Source organism: Sorex fumeus, unplaced genomic scaffold (genome assembly GCF_029834395.1).
Source record: "Sorex fumeus unplaced genomic scaffold, SorFum_2.1 ptg000122l, whole genome shotgun sequence".
NCBI classification, from domain to species: domain Eukaryota; kingdom Metazoa; phylum Chordata; class Mammalia; order Eulipotyphla; family Soricidae; genus Sorex; species Sorex fumeus.
Window position 1 is genome coordinate 11,247,134 of NW_026606179.1, and position 20,581 is coordinate 11,267,714.

The 20,581-nt window shown below is 56.5% G+C and overlaps 2 protein-coding genes across 3 annotated transcripts; both read left to right on the forward strand.

The window, feature by feature from the left end:
- Nucleotides 1-83: 83 nt before the first annotated feature.
- On the forward strand, nt 84-5,068 carry PIH1D1 (PIH1 domain containing 1). 2 transcript variants are annotated; one of them, XM_056136448.1, is made up of 9 exons: nt 84-458; nt 755-821; nt 1,129-1,308; nt 2,578-2,639; nt 2,729-2,810; nt 3,371-3,500; nt 4,036-4,111; nt 4,714-4,857; nt 4,990-5,050. In XM_056136448.1, the coding sequence occupies exons 1-9, from the start codon at nt 369-371 to the stop codon at nt 5,026-5,028; spliced, it is 870 nt and encodes a 289-aa protein (XP_055992423.1). In that variant the 5' UTR covers nt 84-368; the 3' UTR covers nt 5,029-5,050. The 2 variants fall into 2 exon arrangements, with proteins under 2 accessions (XP_055992423.1, XP_055992422.1); XM_056136447.1 differs by having other exon boundaries at nt 85-458; nt 4,987-5,068.
- A 3,132-nt stretch (nt 5,069-8,200) lies between these two features.
- SLC17A7 (solute carrier family 17 member 7) lies at nt 8,201-20,413 on the forward strand. The gene is made up of 12 exons (XM_056135830.1): nt 8,201-8,424; nt 13,256-13,508; nt 15,235-15,353; nt 15,918-16,032; nt 16,111-16,198; nt 16,391-16,477; nt 16,571-16,713; nt 17,430-17,579; nt 17,732-17,864; nt 18,284-18,394; nt 18,828-18,955; nt 19,071-20,413. Exons 1-12 carry the CDS (start codon nt 8,363-8,365, stop codon nt 19,362-19,364), a joined length of 1,683 nt encoding a protein of 560 aa, XP_055991805.1. The 5' UTR covers nt 8,201-8,362; the 3' UTR covers nt 19,365-20,413.
- Nucleotides 20,414-20,581: the final 168 nt, after the last annotated feature.

Below are 20,581 nucleotides of genomic sequence, written 5' to 3' on the forward strand. Positions count from 1 at the left end.
TTGCTGTAACAGGCTGAAATTCGAACCTCAACTATGATTGGTTGTTGCCCGAAAGTAGGCTCAAGACTGACGAATCAGGGTTGAAGCTGACGGGAAGTGTGTCTTCCCCGACTCTGGAACACAGACAGGAAGTGTGGCTGGCGTGTACGCTTTCGGCACGTTAGCTCGAGAGAATTACCGTAGAGCCACTGTCTCCCAATAGAATTGAGGACGGTAACAGTCCTGGGTGGGATCTTAGTCTGTGACTAAGTTTTTAGGTTTGCGAACAGAAGAGTTGAGTGTTGGGAGTAGGCCCTGGTGTTCGGATCCCAGCGGAGGTTTCCCCGGGAAAGGGTTGCTGGGGACGCCGAGGTTTCTTGGTCAGGGCCATGGCGGACTCGAAGCTGCTAGTGCCGGAGCTGAGCGAAGCTGAGACAGCGGGCACTGAGACGGCGCGTTTCGAGGAACTACTGCTGCAGGTGCGGACTGAGCGACTTCTGGGGTCCTTTTGGGTTTTGAGTACTTGGGGGATTGCGTGTCTGCATCATGGGAGACTGGACTACAGCTCCCATGATGCACTGGGAGGCAGTGGGGCCCCTGGGAAATGTAGTTACTTAATTTGCTACTTAAATTCTGGAAATGAGAGGTGCATTGGGGTGCTAAGGATTCTGCAGAGGAGCAAAGGGACACATATATGTAAAAACTGCTCAACTTGCGGGGAAAATGAGGAATCTGATAGCACAGCTGTTAAACCTGGAGGCTTCTCTTCACACAGGCCTCCAAGGAGCTCCAGCAGGCCCAAATGAGCAGACAAGACTCAACAAAGATCCAACCTCAGCCTGGTGAGAAAGACAGAAATCCAAAGAGAGAGGGATAAATCTTAGAGAGGGGCACAGAGAGGAGTGGGGAACACCATAATGGGTTCCGGGGTGTGATGTGATATAGATTGCAAAAACCCAGGAGAATGAGGAAAGAATAGGAGTTAATAGAGACGGAGATAGACTCCAAGATAGACTTAATGTCAGAATTTGGGGCTGGGAAGGGGACAGACCCACAGAGTGGAACAGGTCAGCAGGTTAGTGTGGGGAAGGATGGTTAGAGATCTCGACCCAGCAGCTGGAGATGCTCAGACCAACCCATTTTGCCCAGGTTTCTGTGTGAAGACCACCTCCTCTGAAGGAAAGGTTTTCATCAACATCTGTCACTCTCCCTCCATCCCTCCTCCGGCCGACCTGACGGAGGATGAGCTGCTTCAGATGCTGGAGGAGGACCAAGCCGGCTTCCGCATCCCCATGAGTCTGGGAGAGCCGCACGCTGAGCTGGATGCAAGTCAGTGCCTGCAGAAGATCCAGGAAGCTGGCTTCCCTCTCTCCCTTCCCTAGAACCCTAGTGTCCAACCCAGGGGTCTCTTTTCCAAGCTAGAAATCCTGCACCCCCCCATCACACTCTCTCCCCTGCTTGGACCTATCTGCACATCCAGAATCCGCTGCATGGGGCAGACTTGGTTCCCCCACACAGCCAAGCTGGCACTTCACCCTGCCCCTCTCCTAGGCAGCTTCTCTCGTTAGCTGGTCTCTTGGCTCTCATCTGTGGACAGCTTGCCCATTTTCTCCTTTGCCTTCTCCCCTGGGTCTCTGCCTTGTTTCAGCATTGTCTTTGTATTCCTTGTGGAGGTGGGGTGGGGAGAATCTGGCCCCCAAACTTACTCCGGGCTGGCCTCGGGGAACCATGAGGGATGTCGGGGATTGAACGCACCAGCTATACTATCTCTCCAACCACTTTGTATTCTTGTGTGTGTGTTTGTTTTTGGTCACACAGCAGTGCTAAGGGGTTACTTCTGGCTCTGTGCTCAGGAATTACTCCTCACGGTGCTTGGGGGTCTATGTGGGATGCCAGGGATCAAACCCAGGTCAGATACATGTAAGGCAAATGCCCTGCCCACTGTGCTACCTCTCCAACCCCTATATTCTTTTTTGATAGTTTATTTTGGGGTCACTTTGGTCAGGCTTGGGGCTATTCTCGTCTCTGTGCTTGGGGAGAGGGGCTCTGCTCCTTGCAGTGCTCTGGGATGTTATAGAGACCCCTGAATGCTCTTTCTCTGGCTCTCATTTACAGAAATCTTAAGGGACATGGGGCTGGAGCGATAGTACAGCAGGTACAGCACTTGCGTTGCATATGATCAACTCAGTTCTGATCCCTGGCGCTCCATATGATTTCTCAAGCACTTTCAGAAATTATTTCTGAGTGCAGAGGCAGGAGTTGCCCCCTAAGCATTGCTGTGTGCGGCCAAAAACAGCAAAAAAATTTTTTTATATTGTTTTTTTTTCTTTTTGTTGGGGTCACAACCGGCGATGCTCAGGGGTTTCTCCTCACTCTGCACTCAGGAATTACTCCTGGCGGGGTTTGGGGGACCATATGGGAGCCAGGAATCAGACCTGGGTCAGCCGCATGCAAGGCAAACGCCTTACCCGCTGTGCTATTGCTTCTGTCCAGAGCCCTGTCTTCCTGATAGTCACTAGGGATTCCTGAGTTTTTCCACCTCGGGGTCTGGGTGGTGAGGTATTCCCGGAGTGGCTCACCCCCATTCTCTCCCCGCAGAAGGCCAGGGTTGTACCGCCTATGATGTGGCTGTCAACAGCGACTTCTACCGGAGGATGCAGGTGGGGGCGGGGCTTCGGGGAGGCTTGGGAGGAGCCTCTCCCTGCCCCGCAGCTCTGGCCCGCATGGCTTCTCCCTCTCCCACCGCTAGAATAGCGATTTCCTGCGGGAACTCGTCATCACCATAGCCAGGGAGGGCCTTGAGGACAAGTACGGCCTGCAGCTGAATTCAGGTGAGTACGCTATACCCGGCGGTTTTTGGGTTACTTCTGAGCTCTGAGCTCAGGGATCACTCCTGGCAGTGCTCGGGATGCATTTGAGAATCGGGAAATTGTACCCGAGTCACCCATCTGAGATTTGAGGGTGGTGGTGATTGAACCTTGGTTAGTAGCGTGTAAAGCAAACTGGCCTGCGCACTGGACAATATTTCCAGCCCTACAGCTGCCGGGCAGGATTATTCAACCCCCACTTCCCCCTCCCCCCCCACACCCCCGCACGGGCTGGTTGGGAGGGGAGAAAAGGCCTCTTAACGAGCCAGAGTCAAAGGCTCCTATCTGGACCGCCCGGAAGGGGCGGAGCCAGAAATATGTATGGCTGCATTTTATTGGCCAATATTCGGGAGGGGTGGGGCCAAGGCGGGCGGCTTCCTAGTAACAGGTATGGGGGCGTGGCCATTTCTCTGCTTTCCGCAGGGGGCGTATCCTTGCTCTATGGGGTTGCTGGGCCACACCTGGAAGGGTACAGAGGAGACACCTCCTCCCCCCTTCACGCACACCCATCCCTCTTCTTGCAGAGTGGCGTCTGTTAAAGAATCGGCCTTTCTTGGGTTCCATCTCACAGCAAAACATCCGCTCCCAGCAGCGTCCTCGAATCCAGGAGCTGGGGAACTTGGTAGCACCGGACCTCCCTGCAGCTGAGGAAGGGTGCGTCTGGCCAGGATCCCCTCTTTTATTTATTTCGTTTTGTTTTTATGACTACCCGTGGCAGTGCTTAGAGCTGACTCCTGGCTCTGGGTTCAGGGATCACTCAGGCAATGCTTGGGAGACAATTTGGTGCCGGGATCAAATTGTAGTTGGTCTTCTCTTTTCAAATTGAATTTTGTGCTTGTATTCGGGGCCCACACTTGGTTTTGATACCTGTGGGCCTCGGCGCAGTTGCGGTGCCTGGAAGGCACCTGAGTCAGTGACGTGAGGTGGCTTGGGGTCAACTCACAGCCTCACTCAAGCCAGGCAGGTTGCTGTGTCTCTGGGACCCCCCAGATCCCTTTTCAAAAAGTGCTCCTTTGAATCCCTTCCCCAGTCTTCCCTGTGTTGGTTTTCCAGTGACTCTGGAAACTGGGGGCGAGGAGCAGCAGGAATCCCCTGGGGAGGCGGTAGGGCTGCTAGGAGAGGAAGAAAAGGAACCGTATATAGGGTGAAGGGTGGAGACCAGGCTGCTGCTTATCCAGTGCTCCCACAGCCCTGAGAAGCCTCACCTGAACCTCTGGCTGGAAGCCCCTGACCTTCTCCTGGCTGAAATTGACCTGCCCAAACTGGTAAGTGCCACTTGTCAGGAGAGACAGATCAGGGTCTGGGAGGGTCAGGGTTATGTCTTGGAGGACTTGTCGACATGTGAGCTTGGTTCCTGCACACCCACTTTCAGCACTGTCTTGTGACTTGAGACCCTTGAAATAGTGTCTGAATGCAGGAGTTGTCTTTTGGGGGAGGCAGGGTGCAGGTGTGGGGGAGTTGGGGGGAGGTTTGGGTTATACCACCAGTCCTCGGGAGCTGTGTTCAGGGGTCACTCTCACTGGTGTTTAAGGGACTGTATGATGTTTGTGGGGGGGGGAGGTTGTCGAACAGAGGCTGACCATGTGCAAGGCAAGTCTTAACCTTAGTGCATTTCTCTGGCCCCTCTTTTGGACCTTTTTGTTTTGGGACCACATCTGTTGGTCCTCAGGGGCTTCTCTCGGCTCAGTGGGTGGGGGGGGTCGCTCCTGGGGGTGTTCAGGGAATCAATCCCAGGCCTTCTGCATGCAAAGCCTGTGTGCACTGTCTTGTGCTAAGTGCTGGCCCCACTCAAGACTTCTGCTCTGGGTCTGTTTTTACTACCCCAATGTGTGAAACGGAGGGTGGATTGATGTCACCGTATCCTCAGGATGGAGCCCTGGGACTGTCACTGGAGATTGGGGAGAACCGTCTGGTGATGGGGGGCCCCCAGAAGCTCTACCATCTTGATGTCCACATCCCCCTGCGCATCAATTCTGACAAGAGCAAGGCAGCCTTTCATCGGAGGAGAAAGGTCTGTGCAGGGAAGCAGGGACACTGGGGGGTGAGGGGTGGGGGGAAGCTCTGGGCCCCTGGGACTGAAGGAGGTGGGGGCTTGGGGCTGGATGCTGGAGCGCTGAGTCCCCCTTTTCTCTCTCTGCAGCAGCTGATGGTTGCCATGCCCCTTCTGACAGCGCCTTCCTGACCAGTCGTGTGGAGTGTGGGGGCGGTGTCTGAAAATAAAAGACCTTTGTGTTTGTTTTGTGTTCTGGTTGGAGTACCTGGGAAGAGGGGAGGACATTGGGGTCACTGCCCCACTTCAAACCTCTAGTCTTTCCTCATTAGTCTCCCACACAACCCTGCCCCTGTTCTTAGCTCCCCTGTTCCCCCAGGATGAGCCCCAGGGCCCTCTGTCCAGCCTTCAAGTGCCCACAGTGCCTGGCCTTCCTGTCAGGCCCTCCTCTCCCTTCCACCTGCCCACTCTGAGTGGGGTTGTCCTCCTCACGGGAACTTTCACCCCTTCTCCCATTTTCTGTTGTTTCCTCCTCCCTTATGTGCTCTTCTGTGGGTCAATCTAGAAAATTCAAATCTTGCTCTCCCAGGCATGTTTCCTGAGCTTCTCACTTATCTCCAGCTTCTGCCCCCATCCTGACAAACCACTTTTGCTGGTTGACCCTGACAGTTGCCCCATCTGTGAGCCTTCTCTGCTCTCAAATCTGTTTCTTCTGCTTGAGATGCTACCCCGGCCCCCCACCTCCAGGCTCGTGTCTGTCGTATTAGTTTTCCTGGAAAGCGTTTTCAGCTCCCAGCATTCTTCCGTCTTCCATTTTCAGCTCCTCCTCCGCCGTCCCCAGTACCTGCTGTCACTCATCGCTCTGTGCCCTGTTGTATAACAAGGCCAGAAGGGTTTGTGGAATCAGTGATTGCTGCACCCTCTCTTTGGAGGCGGATACGTCATGGAACAGCCTCCGGTAGTAAATGTTGGAGGCAGGGAGAGGCGGTTGTGGCCTCACTGAGTGAACTGGGAGAAAGGGGGAGATGATGAGAAGGGGAAACGGTGACAGGGATCTTCACTTTTGGGGGCCACACCTTGCGTGATCTGGGATTACTCCCTGCTCAGGGATTGGGTTTGCTCCATGGGATTGCACAAGCAAAGCCCCGGTGCTTCGATCTCTCTCCGCGCACTCCCCCCCCCTCCACGTGTCGAGGGCAGTTGGAGGTGGTTTTGTTTGGTGTCCTAAGTAGCCATCTAGCGAGCTTCCGCGTCGTGGCCACCAGAGGGTGCAAGAAGCTTCAGCCTGTAGTCTTAGGGAACTACAGTTCCCAGCAGCCCTCGTAGTGCGGGGCCCTTCTGAAACCAACGGTGAAGTGCAGTGCTCTCTGGGACTCGTAGTTCGCACAGGACACTCGTTGGAAGCATTCCCATGGTCCCGAAAAAGTGTGGGGCTGGGTCCTTGCCACCTTCCTCGGTCTCCATGGTGACGGTTCCGGCGGAGGCCCGGGATTTGGCAGTAGCGGGGGCCTCCTTTCCCACTCCCTCCTCTTCACCATCTGCTCCACCTTCACACCTGGCCCGCAGCCGCGGCCGCCGCCTCCACACCCAGGCGGGGAGGCTGCAGCCACAGGGTGGCGCGTGAGGACGGCTGGGCAGCCTCCTCCAGACCAGGAGCCAGACCCCTGCCTCTCCTGACACCGGGGAGCTCAGACCCCCAGCTCCTCCTCCCTCAAGCCCAGGAGTGTAGAACACCCCTCACCCGCCCTTCTTTCCTTCAGTCCCAGGAGTGCAAACTCTCAGCCCCTCCTCTCTCAGACCCAGAACTCCCGTAGAACTCCCGCCCTCCCAGCCCTTCCTCTTTTAGACCTAAGTGTGCAGACCCCCAGCCTCTCCCTCAACCAGAAGTGCAGAACCCCCCAGCCCCTCCTTCCTCAGACCCAGGAGTGCAGATCCTCAATCCTTCCCTCGGACCCAGGATTGCAGACCCCCAGGCCCTCCTCCCTCAGACCCAGTAGTGCAGAGCCCCAACCCCTCCGTCCATCCGGACCAAAAGACCCCAACACCTCCTCCTTGAGCTCCGGGTGTGGGCTTTTCTCCCCCCTCCTTTTTTTTTCATCTGGGCGAAACTGAGGCCTGGGACCCAGCGAGGGAGGCAAAGCCGGGAGCTAGAGGCTGTGTCACCCCCGCCGTGGCGCCCGCCCGCCCGACCGCATGCAGTGCCGGCTGCCCCTCCCACCCCGGCTGTCCTGCGCGGCATCATGAAAAATTAATCCCAAATGCATTTGCGGCCCGACGCAGGGAGCCGGCGAGGGAAACAGGACCCCGGGGCTGGAATCTAGAGGTGGACTCCGCGTGGGGGAGAGGGGCTGGCCAGGCCACAGGCGCTCCCGCGCCGCTGCGGACTGCGGACGCCAGAAGTCGGGTCTCAGAACGGAGAGAAGAATCCCGGCGGGAGGGGATGCAATTTAGGGAGAAATAGGAGAGAATTCAGGGGGTGGGGGGGACAGATCCCAGAGGAGTGGACCAAACTCCGGGAGCAAGAACAGAACCGAAGGGGCGGGGACTGGGTTCAGGGGGCGGGGACTGGACTCAGGGGGCGGGTCCAACTCTGGAGCGTCGGTAGAATTCACCAGGGGTGGACAGGACTCTGGAAAGAGAACTCAGTGGTGGAATCGAAGTCAAAGGGCGGGATGGACCCCAGAAGGAGGAGGAGGGCGTTTTATGGCCTGCTCATTGTGAGGACAGGGTTTACTTGTCGTGAATGGACTCTGAGGAAAAGGAAGCCGGGAGTGAAGTCTCGGGGAGAGGAGAGGCGCCCCGAGGGAAAATGGAACTGCACTGGATAGAATTCCAGAGGGGAGAGAGGGAAACCAAGGTGGGTGGAAGCCCGGACGCGGGAGAAAGAGAGCGGACCTCGGGGGCATCGGAGTGGGGGGGGGGCGCGGAGGTGGAATTCAGAGGGAATGAATTTCTTGAGTCAGAAGAGAACTCACTATATGGAAAAGTTGGAAGAAGGGATGATGCGGGTTTGGGAAGGTGGAATTCGGGGCGCGAGATTCCACCGAGAGGGCGCGGATGCCATCAGAGAGGGCTGGGAGGGTGAGAGACAAGAAGGGAAGTCAGGGGCGGCTGGAACTTTAGAGGACGGTGAGGAGAGGATAAAAGAAGGGGTAACTGTCGCGCGGAAGCCCCCGGGAAGAGAAGCAGGGGGTAGAGAAAATCTGGGCTTGAAGGAGCCGCGGGACGTGGAGCAGATGGGGAGGGGAGAGCGTTCGGGACCCAGGGGCGTGGACTCCGTGCGAAGGGCGTAGCTTCAAGTGGGCGGGGCAACACGGTGGGCGGAGACTCTGGCGCCCCGCCCCCGGCGCTGAGTCCAGTGACAGCCCCCCGCCCCTGCAGCCGGCACTCGCAGCCTCCTTCCCCCCCGAGCGGAGCTGCGGGGCCGGCCGGGCCGGGGCGGACCCGACCCCGGGAACCCGGACACGGCCGCCCGGGCCCGCGGGCGGGGGGATCGGCGGGGGGACCGGCGGCTCGGGCAGCCACCATGGAGTTCCGCCAGGAGGAGTTTCGGAAGCTTGCGGGTCGCGCCCTCGGGAGGCTGCACCGGTGAGCGTGGTGGGGTCCCGAGCTCAAGGGTTCAAGGAAGATGCTTATTTCTCCCTGGGCGCTACGGACAGCTGCTAGGCGGTACCTGTGGATGGGGGTGGCCCCCGGTCTGTTCAGTTTCTCCCTTTTGGTCTCCGACGGCACTGTTTGTTCTCTCTGGTCTGTTCGGGTTTACCATCTTTCGCTTTTCTCCGCCCCACCCCATGCTAGGCTCTATCCTTTTCTCAGGGACTGTGGTCCCTCTCCCCTTTGGGTCTCTGACATCTCCCTACTTCTGGTTCCGTAGCTTCTCTCTGAGTCCTTTTTCTGCCTCTCTGCCCCCAACTCCCAAGGGTCTTACTCTTTAGTTGGGACTCTCTACCCCCACCCTTTTTCTGCCCCTCCCTCTGCAGATCTCCCTAAATCCTTCTCTCTGGGATCCTGTCCCTTCTCTCTGGGCCCCTATCCCCCTCTCTCTGGGCCCCCATCCCTCTCTCTCTGGGGCCCTTCTCCTTTAGGGTCTCTGTCCTGTCTCCAGGTTTTGATCCACCACCCTCAAGTCTATCTCTGTATTTGTCCATTTCCATCTCTCGAAGCATTTAATCTGCAGCTAAAGCGGATTGGGGTTCTTTCGGTCTTGTCCTTGAGGAGAATTAATCTAGCAGGAAGAGGCCGGGTATTGGGGTGTCCTGGGGCTCCAGGGGAGATGGAGTTACAGGCATAAAATAAGGCTCCTGGAGCCAGTCCCACTTCCCGCAGGACATAGACTAGAGCTTAGACGGACTCTCTCCCAGTGAGGAGGTGACCCCAATGACCCGGGTGTCCCCCGGAACTTTGGACACTTACCTCTAGCCTCACCCCCAACCCTAGCCTTGGCTCCAAGTCAGAGAAATTACTCAGCTGCGGAGAAGCCTAAAAATATCTGGTCCCAGTGCGGGGGAGAGAAGGCTGTCTCAGCGCTGGGCCCTGCAGACACTCCCTTGGACCCCGGTCCCCTACCCAGCAGTCTGGACCCCACCTTGAGTCCGAGCCCATGTCCCCCAGCCAGGGGCTAAGTCTATGCTGGTCCCACTTGCTGCCAGTCCCTCCTCGAAAGAAACCCAGAATCTCCAGCCTCCAGGAAAGAAAATGGGTGGGGGGTGGGGGGGTGAGGCTGGAGAGCAGGGAGGGGCATCTGGGATAACCTCACTCCTTCTTCTCCCCCTCTGCCAGCCCGTCCCCACCCTTTTTCTCGCCTCCTTTCACGAGTTTCTCAAAATATATCAGTGCGAAGTCAGGAGAGGGAGGCGCGTGGATGGTGGGGGCTGGGGGCGCTGCGGGCGGGGGCTGGGGGACGGTTCTCTAGGTCCTTCCTGCAGCCTCTGCAGCTCAGCTTCTGTTCCTCATGGCTCTCCTGTACCCCGACTTCTCCCTGCACCCCTAGAGAAACCACCATCTCCCTCTGAGAGCCACAAGGGCTTTGACCCAACAAGCCCTGCCTCCGAGTCTGTTCTGGGGTTCACTTCAAAGCTGGGGTCTGGCCCATCTTGGATGCAATGCCTTGACTCCATTTAATCATGGACTAAGCTGGGAGAACTGAGGCTCTGGTGGAGAAGCTGGAGAAAATGAGGAATGTGGCCAGGTATCCTGGGCTGTCCCCTGTGCCATCCTGAGGCCGCAGAATTTTCTCAAGATGAATGACGTGGGTGGGGACAGAAAGTAACCAAGGGCCCCTTGGGACAAGGATATGGGGGCTGGGGGCTGAGGGGAAGGAAGACCAAACCACCTCCTTCCTGAGAGCCTGGCCTATGGTGGATATGACCTTGGACCTGCTACTTCTGCCATCTGAGCCTCAGTTTCCTTACTTGTATGATGGGAAGGTATAAGAGATCCAAAGGAAGGCAAGGGACAGGGTCATGGACAGAGCATTGGGCAGAGCCAGAGAGGGGACCTTCCACCTTTTGATTCCCAGCTTTCTAAGCCTCTTTACCTCGTCCCCCAGACCTAGGGAGGAGAGGGCCCTTCATTTCTTCCTCTCTCTTCCATCTTTGACCTCTGTAGAACCTCAGAGCTATTTTCAGTTCCACACCCCGAGTTCTTCTGTCCTCAAATAACAATGAAGGGCTTTCCTCATGATGAACCACTTGGGCAGCTGGATTGTTCTGAGGCCTGGGAGATTCACCAGGAACTGTTACCATACCCTATAGCACCCAGAGTAATATATAGAAGTAATGCATCCAGAACTTGGGGGGGGGGGTCTTACCAGAACTGCCCTTTGATCTGTCTAACCTGTTTGTGTGCAGAGCAAATATCTCACTGCAACAGCACCTGGTCTCTCTCCTTGAGTCCCCCAGCCTCCCCGATCCTGCTTGTTTTGGGGACATACCTGACAGTGCTCAGGGCTTATTCCTGGCTATGTACTCAGGGATAGTTCCTGGTGGGCTTAGGGGACTCTATATGGTGCTGGGGATCAAACTCAGGTCAGCTACATGCAAGGCAAACACCCTTCCTGCTGTCCTATCATTCCAGCTCCCTATCCTATTTTTTTGACTCAGCCTAGATCCTTTGTTATGCCTTTCCTTCTCCAGAAGCCTCCAGTCTCTATAGATTCCCTGAATGCACTCAATCAAATGTTTTTTTTTTCTTCTATTCACCTGTGTGATGTTAATTTATTTATTTGCCTAGCCTGAGAAGAAATGAGAGAGACACCTTTCTTCTCTACCACCTCCCCTTGTAGTCCCTCAAAGTCCCCTTTGTGACTCCTCATTCTGTTCTCGTGCCCATTTCACAGATGTGAAATACTAAGGCCATGCCCCCATTGGTTAAGCGGGGGCTCAGAGATCAGACATCTCTGTCCCATTACCCATTAATGGATATCAAATTTCAGGGTACCCAAAATCCCATCTCGAGTTTCAAATCCTATCTGCTGTTGACCTGGGTCAAGTTCTCATGGGTTGCCATGTTCTGACAGGAAGGGCAGTGTGCCCCCTGTTCTCTCCATGCTGGGGACTTCCACTCTCTGCCCCCTTGGATGCTTACCAGCTCTCTGGGTCTCTCTGCTTCCTCAAGGTTTCATTTCTCCCTGGGTGACGTCCACGCCCTCACCGTGTTCTCCGCATCCCTGATTCTCCTCCTCCCTCCCTCCTTAAGTTCTAGAATGGGGAGAATGACTATGTTCTCTCTTCTCTCCCCCCTGCACCCCTCCCCGACCGTCTGGCTGTTCTTTCCTCCCCCGTCCGAGTCTCCCTCATCTCCATCTGTTCTAGCCCCTTCCTGGGATCCAGCCCGGTCCTCTGGCTGCCTCCCTGCCCGCCTCCATGAAGGGTCGTTTCTCACAAATCACATGCCCAGCCTGGCTTTCCTCACGCCTCATCTCCAGGCTCTGGGTTGCTGCCATACCCTCTCTGTCTGTCTGTCTGTCTGTCTGTCTTTCTCCTTTACCAGGTTCTGCCCCCCTCTGTCTTCCCCTCCCTGGCTTGCTGTCTCTATCTCTGTCTCTCCCTCTGTCTCTGTCCCTTTTCCATTCAGTTTTGCCTCCCTTGCGTCACTGCTTCCCCCCCTCAGCTCCCCTCTCTCCCTTCACAGCCTTTCTTTGAGTTGCAATGCCTACCCCACCCCCATCCCAGAAAGCGATCCGTCTTCACAGGCCCAAACTTGGGTCCAGAATGGGCGGGGGCGAGAGTTATCCTGGGGCTGGAGCCAGTCCCCCTACCAGGGCCATCTGTCCCTTGCCAGGACAGCCCCCCCACCCCCCCTTTCTATCCCGTAGTCTGACAACCTGTTCCCGAGATTCCCCAGGGACAGTCCACAGGGCGGCTGGATTTCAGGACCCTGGACATCTCCCCAGGCCCAGCTGGCAGGAAGGGGCTCCCTACGTGTGGAGTCCGCTGGGTGTCAGCCCAGCACCTGAGTCTGGAAGCAGAAAAGGGCATGGGGGCTGGGGGAGGCAGGGTCGGTATATATAGCAGACGTGTCTGCGAAGCATCTGTTCTTTTGACACCTTTTGCTGAGGCATCTCCTTAGCGCCTTTGCTTCCTCAAATAGACTCATATCTGGCGGGGGGTGGGGTGGGGGCAGCTGCAGTCTTGAGCTTGAGATGGGGGCTGGGGGAGAGGTTTCGAAATTGCCAAGGGTAGCCCAGGGTCTAAACATCCTGAGTCGAGAGATAACAGGGCTGGGGGAGAAGGGAACCTGAATGAGAACGCTGGGGTGGGGGTGAGGGTTGGAATTGCTGATCTGAGGGAGGGGAGTTTCATATTCTTGAATCCTGTGGGGGGGGGGGGGCGGTGGGGGAAGGAACTCAGACTTAGAATCCTGGTTTTCTTTCTTTCTTTTTCCTTTCTTTCTTTCTTTCTTTCTTTCTTTCTTTTCTTCTTTCCTTTCTTTTCTTTCTTTTTTTGCTTTTTGGGTCACACCCGGCGATGCTCAGGGGTTGCTTCTGGCTCTTGCACTCAGGAATTACTCCTGGTGGTGCTCAGGGGAACATATGGGATGCCGGGAATCGAACCTGGGTCAGCCGCGCGCAAGGCAAATGCCCTACCCACTGTACTATCGCTCCAGCCCCTCTCTCCCTTTTTTCTTCCTTTTTTCTTCCTTTCCTTTTTTGGGGGGCTTACATCCAGCGATGTTCAGGGATTTCTCCAGACTCTGCGCTCAGGAATCACTCCTGACAGTGACCTGGAATCCGTATGGGATGCCGAGGATAGAACCAGGGTCTGCAGCGTGCAAAGAAAGAGCCCTGCCCGCTGAACTCTGTCTCCATCCTGGGTCTTCGGCCCTGGAGCCGTGTGCTGGGGAAGTGCGCTGTGCGTGGATGTGGTGGTGTGAAGGTCAGTTGCTAAACATCTGCGTCTTGGCTCCTACTGCCCCGTAGCCTTCTGGAGAAGCGGCAGGAAGGTGCCGAGACGCTGGAGTTGAGCGCTGACGGGCGCCCAGTGACCACGCAGACCCGGGACCCGCCGGTGGTGGACTGTACCTGCTTCGGTCTCCCTCGCCGCTACATCATCGCCATCATGAGCGGTTTGGGTTTCTGCATCAGCTTTGGCATCCGCTGCAATCTGGGCGTGGCCATCGTCTCCATGGTCAACAACAGCACCACGCACCGCGGGGGCCACGTCGTGGTGCAGGTAGCCATCAACTGGGTGGCCCAGGAAGTTCAGGCTACGCCCCTGCCAACCCACTCCTGAGCAACCTCACCCTTCTGTTCGGGCTACTCAGCGCTGATCTCCCCCCTATGCCCCGCCCTTTCTAAGCCCTCCCCAAAAGTAATGTAGCCCTGCCTCTGGTGGGTCCAGGTACCAATTTCAAATGTAGCTTCTGCCTGGGTCTGTCTCCTTAAAGCAGCTTGGGGTTGCTCCGGCTCCATTTTGAACCTCCAACCAACACATCTGCTTCAGCCGGATCCAGGTTTCCCTTTGAATTGTGATCCTGGGTTTTTGCAAGCTAAATCCTGCCCCCTCTGCGATGACGATCATCTAAAGTCCCACTCCACTTCAGGACTCCTCCCTTTTCATTTCAGTATAGACCATGCTCCAATTGCAGAAAAACATTCCTGATTTTTTTTTCTTTTTTGGGTCACCCCCAGCGATGCACAGGGGTTACTCCTGGCTCTGCACTCGGAAATTACTCCTGACGGTGCTCAGGTGACCATATGGGATGCTGGGATTCGAACCTGGGTTGGCCGGTGCAAGGCAAACGCCCTGTCTGCTGTGCTATCCTCCAGCCCAAACATTCCTGATTTGAGCTATGACCTACCCACTCCCATTGCTTCCTTTCATCTGGCCCCACTTCTTCAGTTATTTAAAACAAAACAAAACAAAATGTGGGGCCAGACAGCCAGTGCAGTGGGGAAGGTACTTGCCTTACATATATCTGACCCAGGTTTGATTCCCAGCACTTCAAATGGTCCCCTAGTTCACCAAGAATAATTCCTGAGTGTAAAGCCGGAGTTAAGTCCTAGCAGAGCCAGGTGTACTCCCAAACAAAAAGACATTGGGGAGCCCAGAGAGGCATTAAGGGGTTAAGGTGCTTGCCTTGAATGCAGTCTGCAGCTGATTGCAGCTGATTCCTAGCTCCATATATGGTTTCTAAGCACTGCCCTATATGGTTCAAAAACTTGCAGGAAAAAATCTGCAGTGTGTTTTTTTTTTGAGACACCCTTGGCATGTTTGGGGATACTCCAGGCTCAGTGCTCAGGGGTTGTTCCCTGTTGTGCTCCTAGGACCATGTGGTGGTGGGAATTTAACCTGGTTTCCGGCCAGTAAAGCAAATGTTCCATCCTTTGAGTCTTCTCTCTGACCTGTTAGAGATTTTTTAAATCCCAGACTAGAGCTACTTATCCAGACATCTGGACAATTTGTAATTTGAGAAAATGTTGAGCAAGAGGCATGGGCCTCAGTATGAGCCCCTGACATTTAGTCATGGTATACAGGGGCTGGGAAGCAGGTAGAGTGAAGCTTCTAGAAAAGCAATAGTTTCTGGGTCTGGAGCAATAGTACAGTGGTATAGGGCATTTGCCTTGCATGTGGTAGATCCAGATTCATTCCGCGACATCACATACGGTGCCCCTAGCACCCCAGGAGTAATTCCTAGGAGTATTCCCCAGGAGTAATTCCTAGGAGTAATCCCTTAGCATCACTGGGTGTGACCCAAAAAGTAAAAATAAAATAAAACAAAACAATAGTTCCTGATGCTAAGATAGTGTTCCAGATTTGGAGGGGGCGGCTTGAATTCTGATTGGTGGGTGTTTAGGCGGGTCGAGGCTATGCTGTTGCTGATTGGTCTAGGAACTCTTTGTGGATGCTGATTTGTGTAGGGCCCGAGTAGTTGTTTAATTTGCCTTTTGGTCCACAGAAAGCTCAGTTCAACTGGGACCCAGAGACTGTTGGCCTCATACATGGCTCCTTTTTCTGGGGCTACATTGTGACTCAGATTCCTGGAGGATTTATCTGCCAAAAATTTGCAGCCAACAGGTACGGGGTGGGGTTTCGAGGAGGGCAGAGACTGCAGTTACAGGAAGTGGCCTTGCATGGGGGGGGGGGCGAGGAGGGATCTGGTTCTAGGAAAACAGGAGGAACGTGGGTATGGGAGCCATCGAGTCTTTGAGAATGGCAAGACTTGGGGCCGGAATGATAGTACAGCGGGGAGGACATTTCCCTTGCATGCGGCCGACCCGGGTTCAATCCCCAGCATCCAATATGGTCCCCTGAGCACTGCCAAGAGTAATTCCTGAGTGCAGAGCCAGGAGTAACCCCTGAGCAACTCCGGTGTGACCTATAAGCAAGAAAAAGAGAGAGAGAGAGAGAGAAAGAGAGAGAGAGAGAGAGAGAGAGAGAGAGAGAGAGAGAGAGAGAGAGAGAGAGAGAGAGAGAAGAAAATAGCAAGGCTGTGGTCGTGGAAGGTGGGAGTCACACGGAAAGCGGCGCCTGGGGTTCTGATGCATAGGGCCTGGCCCACTGTGGGAGGAAAGAGCCAGAGCATCTTCAGTGTGGCGGGACAGCTGGACCCTTTTCTGGGACATGGTCTCTACCCATCAGGGTGTTTGGCTTTGCTATTGTGGCTACATCCACTTTAAACATGCTGATCCCTTCGGCTGCCCGCGTCCACTACGGCTGCGTCATCTTCGTGAGGATTCTGCAGGGGTTGGTAGAGGTAAAGCCCCGCCCCCGCCCAGCCCCGCCCCTCCACGACCCCGCCTCTTCTCCTTGACCTGGGTCTTCTTCTCCGTAGGGGGTCACGTACCCCGCTTGCCACGGGATCTGGAGCAAATGGGCCCCTCCCTTAGAGCGGAGTCGCCTGGCGACAACAGCCTTTTGCGGTGAGAGGGAGGGGCTGGGGTCCCGGACTTGCTTGGTCTGAGGGAGGGACTGCGGATGCAACCTGATGCTTCTGAGGGAGGAGGACAGACTTTTGCTTCTACTTCGGGGTGCTAGAAAGGCGGCGGCTGGGGGTCAGCACTCTTGGAGCAGATCGGAGATGGCGTGTCCTCTGTTCCCATGATCCCTCGTAGGTTCCTACGCCGGGGCCGTGGTCGCGATGCCTCTCGCGGGGGTCCTGGTGCAGTACTCAGGATGGAGCTCTGTGTTCTACGTCTACGGTGAGCGGTCTCGACGTCCTGGATCCGGGTAGCGCTGGGGCAGAGGGAGGCCGAAGGTCACCTCGCTTCCCTCCTCCTGGTCCCCCACCCTAGGCAGCTTCGGGATCTTCTGGTACCTCTTCTGGCTGCTGGTGTCCTATGAGTCCCCGGCGCTGCACCCTAGCATTTCGGAAGAGGAACGCAAATACATCGAGGACGCCATCGGCGAGAGCGCCAAACTCATGAACCCCGTCACGGTCAGGGTCCAAGCCTGTGGGGCGGAGGCGGGGACAGCTGTCCAGGCTGGGAGGCAGCAGACAGGGACTTCCAACTCACAAAGGGGAGCCGGGTGCAGGAAACCCGAAGGCGAGCCTTAGACCCTAGGGGGCGGGTTGGGGCGAGGTCGGGGCGGGGAGATGCGAGGTAGGCGGGGCTGGAGGCACTGATTGGTTCGATTGAAACTAGGAGGCGGAGTCAGTGGGGTTTAGCGAAGACCTGGGTGAGTGGGGCGAGAACCAGGGAGTGGAATCGAATGAGTGACTTCTGGGCCCACATGTGGGTTCCTGGGTTCTTCTTGGGGTCTGCACACCTGCGAGCCTGAGGCCCGCTTGTAGAGTTAGGTTCGCTGTATCCTGAAGTTTCTCTGTGGGGCTAGGATCCCAGCGTCCCCAAAGGGACATAATGGGGCCATTGTCATCCCTGGGTTCCTGAATTTAGTGAGGCCGGGAAGTGGGTCTTTTTTTTTTAGGGGGGGCGCACGAAGATATAGTCAGGGATCACTCCTGGTGGAATTGGGGGGACCCTATTATGAGGCGGCAATCCAGCTTGGGTCTGCCATGTGCAAAACAAGCGCTCTGCCCCTTGTAGCATCTCTCCGGTCCCTGGAAACGGGTCTTTGTGGGATTCCCAAGAGGACACGGAGAGCATCCAGCTCCTGTCACTATCTTAGCAGCCTCTCTTGTCGCCCCTGCAGAAATTTAACACCCCCTGGAGGCGCTTCTTCACGTCCATGCCCGTCTACGCCATCATCGTGGCCAACTTCTGCCGAAGTTGGACTTTCTACCTGCTCCTCATCTCCCAGCCCGCCTACTTCGAAGAAGTGTTTGGCTTCGAGATCAGCAAGGTCGGGACGGGGAGAGGGAGAGAGAGAGACGCGGGTCTCGGGGAGCGGGGAACCGTGTGAGGGAAGGAGAGAGCTGAAGCTCCCCCTGCCCCTCTCCTGTCTGAAACGCGCTCTGCGACCTCTGAACTCCTGCCCTCTCTTGCGCCGTGCAGGTGGGCCTGGTCTCAGCGCTGCCACACCTGGTGATGACCATCATTGTGCCCATCGGAGGTCAGATCGCGGACTTCCTGAGGAGCCGCCATATCATGTCCACCACCAACGTGCGCAAACTAATGAACTGCGGGGGTGAGTGGGGCGGGGCCAAGAGGGCGTGTCCCAAAGGAGGCGTGACCAGATGGGCGCGTCCGACGGGGGTCGCGGAGGCGGGGCGCAGGGGGGTGGTCGACTGAGTCTGGAGACCCAAAGTCTGGGAAGCGCGTTGCACACTTGGGGGAGTCCGAGAAAGGGTGCCTAGGTGGGCTTGGACGCTGTACCTTCAGGGCATGACCTTGGGGGGGCCGCGATTGGGATGGGTGGGTGGGGTGCTAGAGCCTGTGCGCGCGCAGAGGAGGGCCAGGTACCGAGGACCTAGGGTTTGAAGAGGGCGCAGCGGCCGAGTAGGGGCGGTCTCAGGGGCGAGGCGGGCCCGGGGTGGGGCTGGCGGGGACGGGGACAGGGATGGGGGGCGGGAGGCGCGCGGCGCTCAGAGGCGGGGGCCTCCCCAGGCTTCGGCATGGAAGCCACGCTGCTGCTGGTGGTCGGCTACTCGCACTCCAAGGGCGTGGCCATCTCCTTCCTGGTTCTCGCCGTGGGCTTCAGCGGCTTCGCCATCTCCGGTGAGACCCATCGATGGGCACCCCGGGAGACACTGGTCAGCTGCCGCAGGGGGCGGAGGGGGGGCCGGCGCGGGAAAGGGCAGAGGGAACTTCCGGACGCAGGAAGGGGAGCCTCTAGCTTTAAAAGATGAGCAGAATAGGGTGCTGGAGCAATAGTACCTAGCACCGCGGGAGGGCATTTGTCTTGCACGCGGCTGTAATGGGTTCGATCTATGGCATCCATGGCATCCCGTAAGGTCCCCCTGAGTACTGCCAGGAGTAATTCCTGAGCGCAGAGCCAGGAGTGACTCCTGAGCATCGCCAGGTGTGGTATCCCCCAAAAGGAAAAGAGCAGTACTGGGTGGGAGGGGAAGGGAGTGTTGAGATTGGGGTGCCCCCAGCGGAAGTCTCTGCAGGGAGAGTCTCTTGTGACCCCTCTGGGTCTCCTCCCCAGGGTTTAACGTGAACCATTTGGACATCGCCCCGCGCTATGCCAGTATCCTCATGGGCATCTCCAACGGTGTGGGCACCTTGTCGGGCATGGTGTGCCCCATCATCGTGGGCGCCATGACGAAGCACAAGGTGTGCACCCCTGATTTGTGGCTCACCTCCCTGGCCCCTTCCCTTCCCTCTGGGTTTCCTTTCTGCCTCTGTCGGTCACCCCTTCTCTGCCCGCCCTCCTTTTGTTCCCACACAGACTCGGGAGGAGTGGCAGTATGTGTTCCTCATCGCCTCCCTGGTGCACTATGGGGGTGTCATCTTCTATGGGGTCTTCGCTTCTGGGGAGAAGCAGCCTTGGGCGGAACCTGAGGAAATGAGCGAAGAGAAATGTGGCTTCGTTGGCCACGACCAGCTGGCTGGCAGTGATGAGAGCGAGATGGAGGATGAGATGGAACCCCCCGGAGCCCCCCCTGCTCCGCCGCCCTCCTATGGGGCCACACACAGCACTCTCCAGCCCCCAAGACCCCCGCCTCCTGTCCGGGACTACTGACATGTGCCTCCCACTGAACGGCAGTCCAGGGCCTCCATTCCACGCATCTCGGGCCTGGGTGACAGTGTCAAGGATCCCCAGTCCTGGCTGTCCCCCTCAGGTCCTAGAAGTGCTCACCCCACCCCCGTGCGGTCCAGCCCTTTCCCCTTCCCAGTCGCCTCTCAGGGGTAGTGAAGCTGTAGGCTGACAGTTTCAAGGATGCCCACAGTCCCTTCCAGACCCCTTCTCCACTAGTTCTGCCTCAGTGGTTTCAAGTTCGCCTTCCAGGGCTTTCTTTGAATGGACAATTCAATCTCTTATTCTTGTGGTCTTGAGCATCCCTTGAGCACCCTCCTTTCCTTCAACCCCTGAGAATACTCAGCTCCCGATGATTAAGCCCCTCCTCTCCTTCCAGAAAAATTCAAAGTCTTCTAGAAGTTTCCAAGCCCTTTCAACTACACATCCTGCCCTTCTTGGGATTGATTTTCACCAGCGTTTCTGAGGGGAAACGGCGGTTTCAAGTTCCTCCTACCTCCCCTTCCCCCACCAGCAGGTTCTGCTGTAACACCAAATTCCTCCTGGCCCTCCCTTGCTTGGCACGCGGTCTAGGGAAGCCCCCCAAGTGGTGGCTTTCATCAAACGCCTCTCCACCCCCATGCACTTTTTCTGACAGTTTTCAGGTCTAATAGTGGCTGCTCCAGGCCATCAACTTGATGTGAAGCCACCGCCATTGAACTTCCCCTTGGTGGTTTCAAGATGCCCTTCTTCCCCACTTCCTTGCACTTTATTCTCCTGGGTGGTTCCCAACTGCCCTCCTCTTCTCAGTGGCCATTTGCGTGTCCCTCAGGGGCTAAATGACTAAAAATCTGGGATCCTTTCCCTCTCAGATGCCCCTCTTTTGGCTTAGAATTTTGAGCCCAAATAAAGAAGTCACAGAATCCCAGGAAAGGGAATGGGGCTGGGGGAGAGGGGAGGGTTCCCTGGGGCAGGGCTGTGTCTGTGTGTCTGTCTCGGTGATTGTAAATCCTGCCCTGCCCTCTCCCAATAAAATGCTATGGTGTACAAACTCAGCTGTGAGCTAACCCCCTTGGCATCTCCTCACACCCAGCCCTCAGACCCCAGAGTCCAGTGCTCTCTGTCCCTCAGACCAAGGATCCCAGAATCCCAAGCCCCTGCCCCCAAGACCACGCTGGAGGGGGGTCACATCATGTGATTTATTGGGCCTCAGGCCTTTCCAG

What these genes read in the sequence shown, in the direction of transcription:
- PIH1D1 (XM_056136447.1), top strand. Translation starts at nt 369, where the DNA reads ATGGCGGACTCGAAGCTGCTAGTGCCGGAGCTGAGCGAAGCTGAGACA. An exon ending in AAAGATCCAACCTCAGCCTG is followed by an intron (nt 822 to 1,128) that starts GTGAGAAAGACA and finishes CATTTTGCCCAG; the next exon opens with GTTTCTGTGTGAAGACCACC. An exon ending in CTCCCTGCAGCTGAGGAAGG is followed by an intron (nt 3,501 to 4,035) that starts GTGCGTCTGGCC and finishes GTGCTCCCACAG; the next exon opens with CCCTGAGAAGCCTCACCTGA.
- SLC17A7 (XM_056135830.1), top strand. Translation starts at nt 8,363, where the DNA reads ATGGAGTTCCGCCAGGAGGAGTTTCGGAAGCTTGCGGGTCGCGCCCTC. An exon ending in CAAAAATTTGCAGCCAACAG is followed by an intron (nt 15,354 to 15,917) that starts GTACGGGGTGGG and finishes TCTACCCATCAG; the next exon opens with GGTGTTTGGCTTTGCTATTG. An exon ending in CAGCGGCTTCGCCATCTCCG is followed by an intron (nt 18,395 to 18,827) that starts GTGAGACCCATC and finishes TCTCCTCCCCAG; the next exon opens with GGTTTAACGTGAACCATTTG.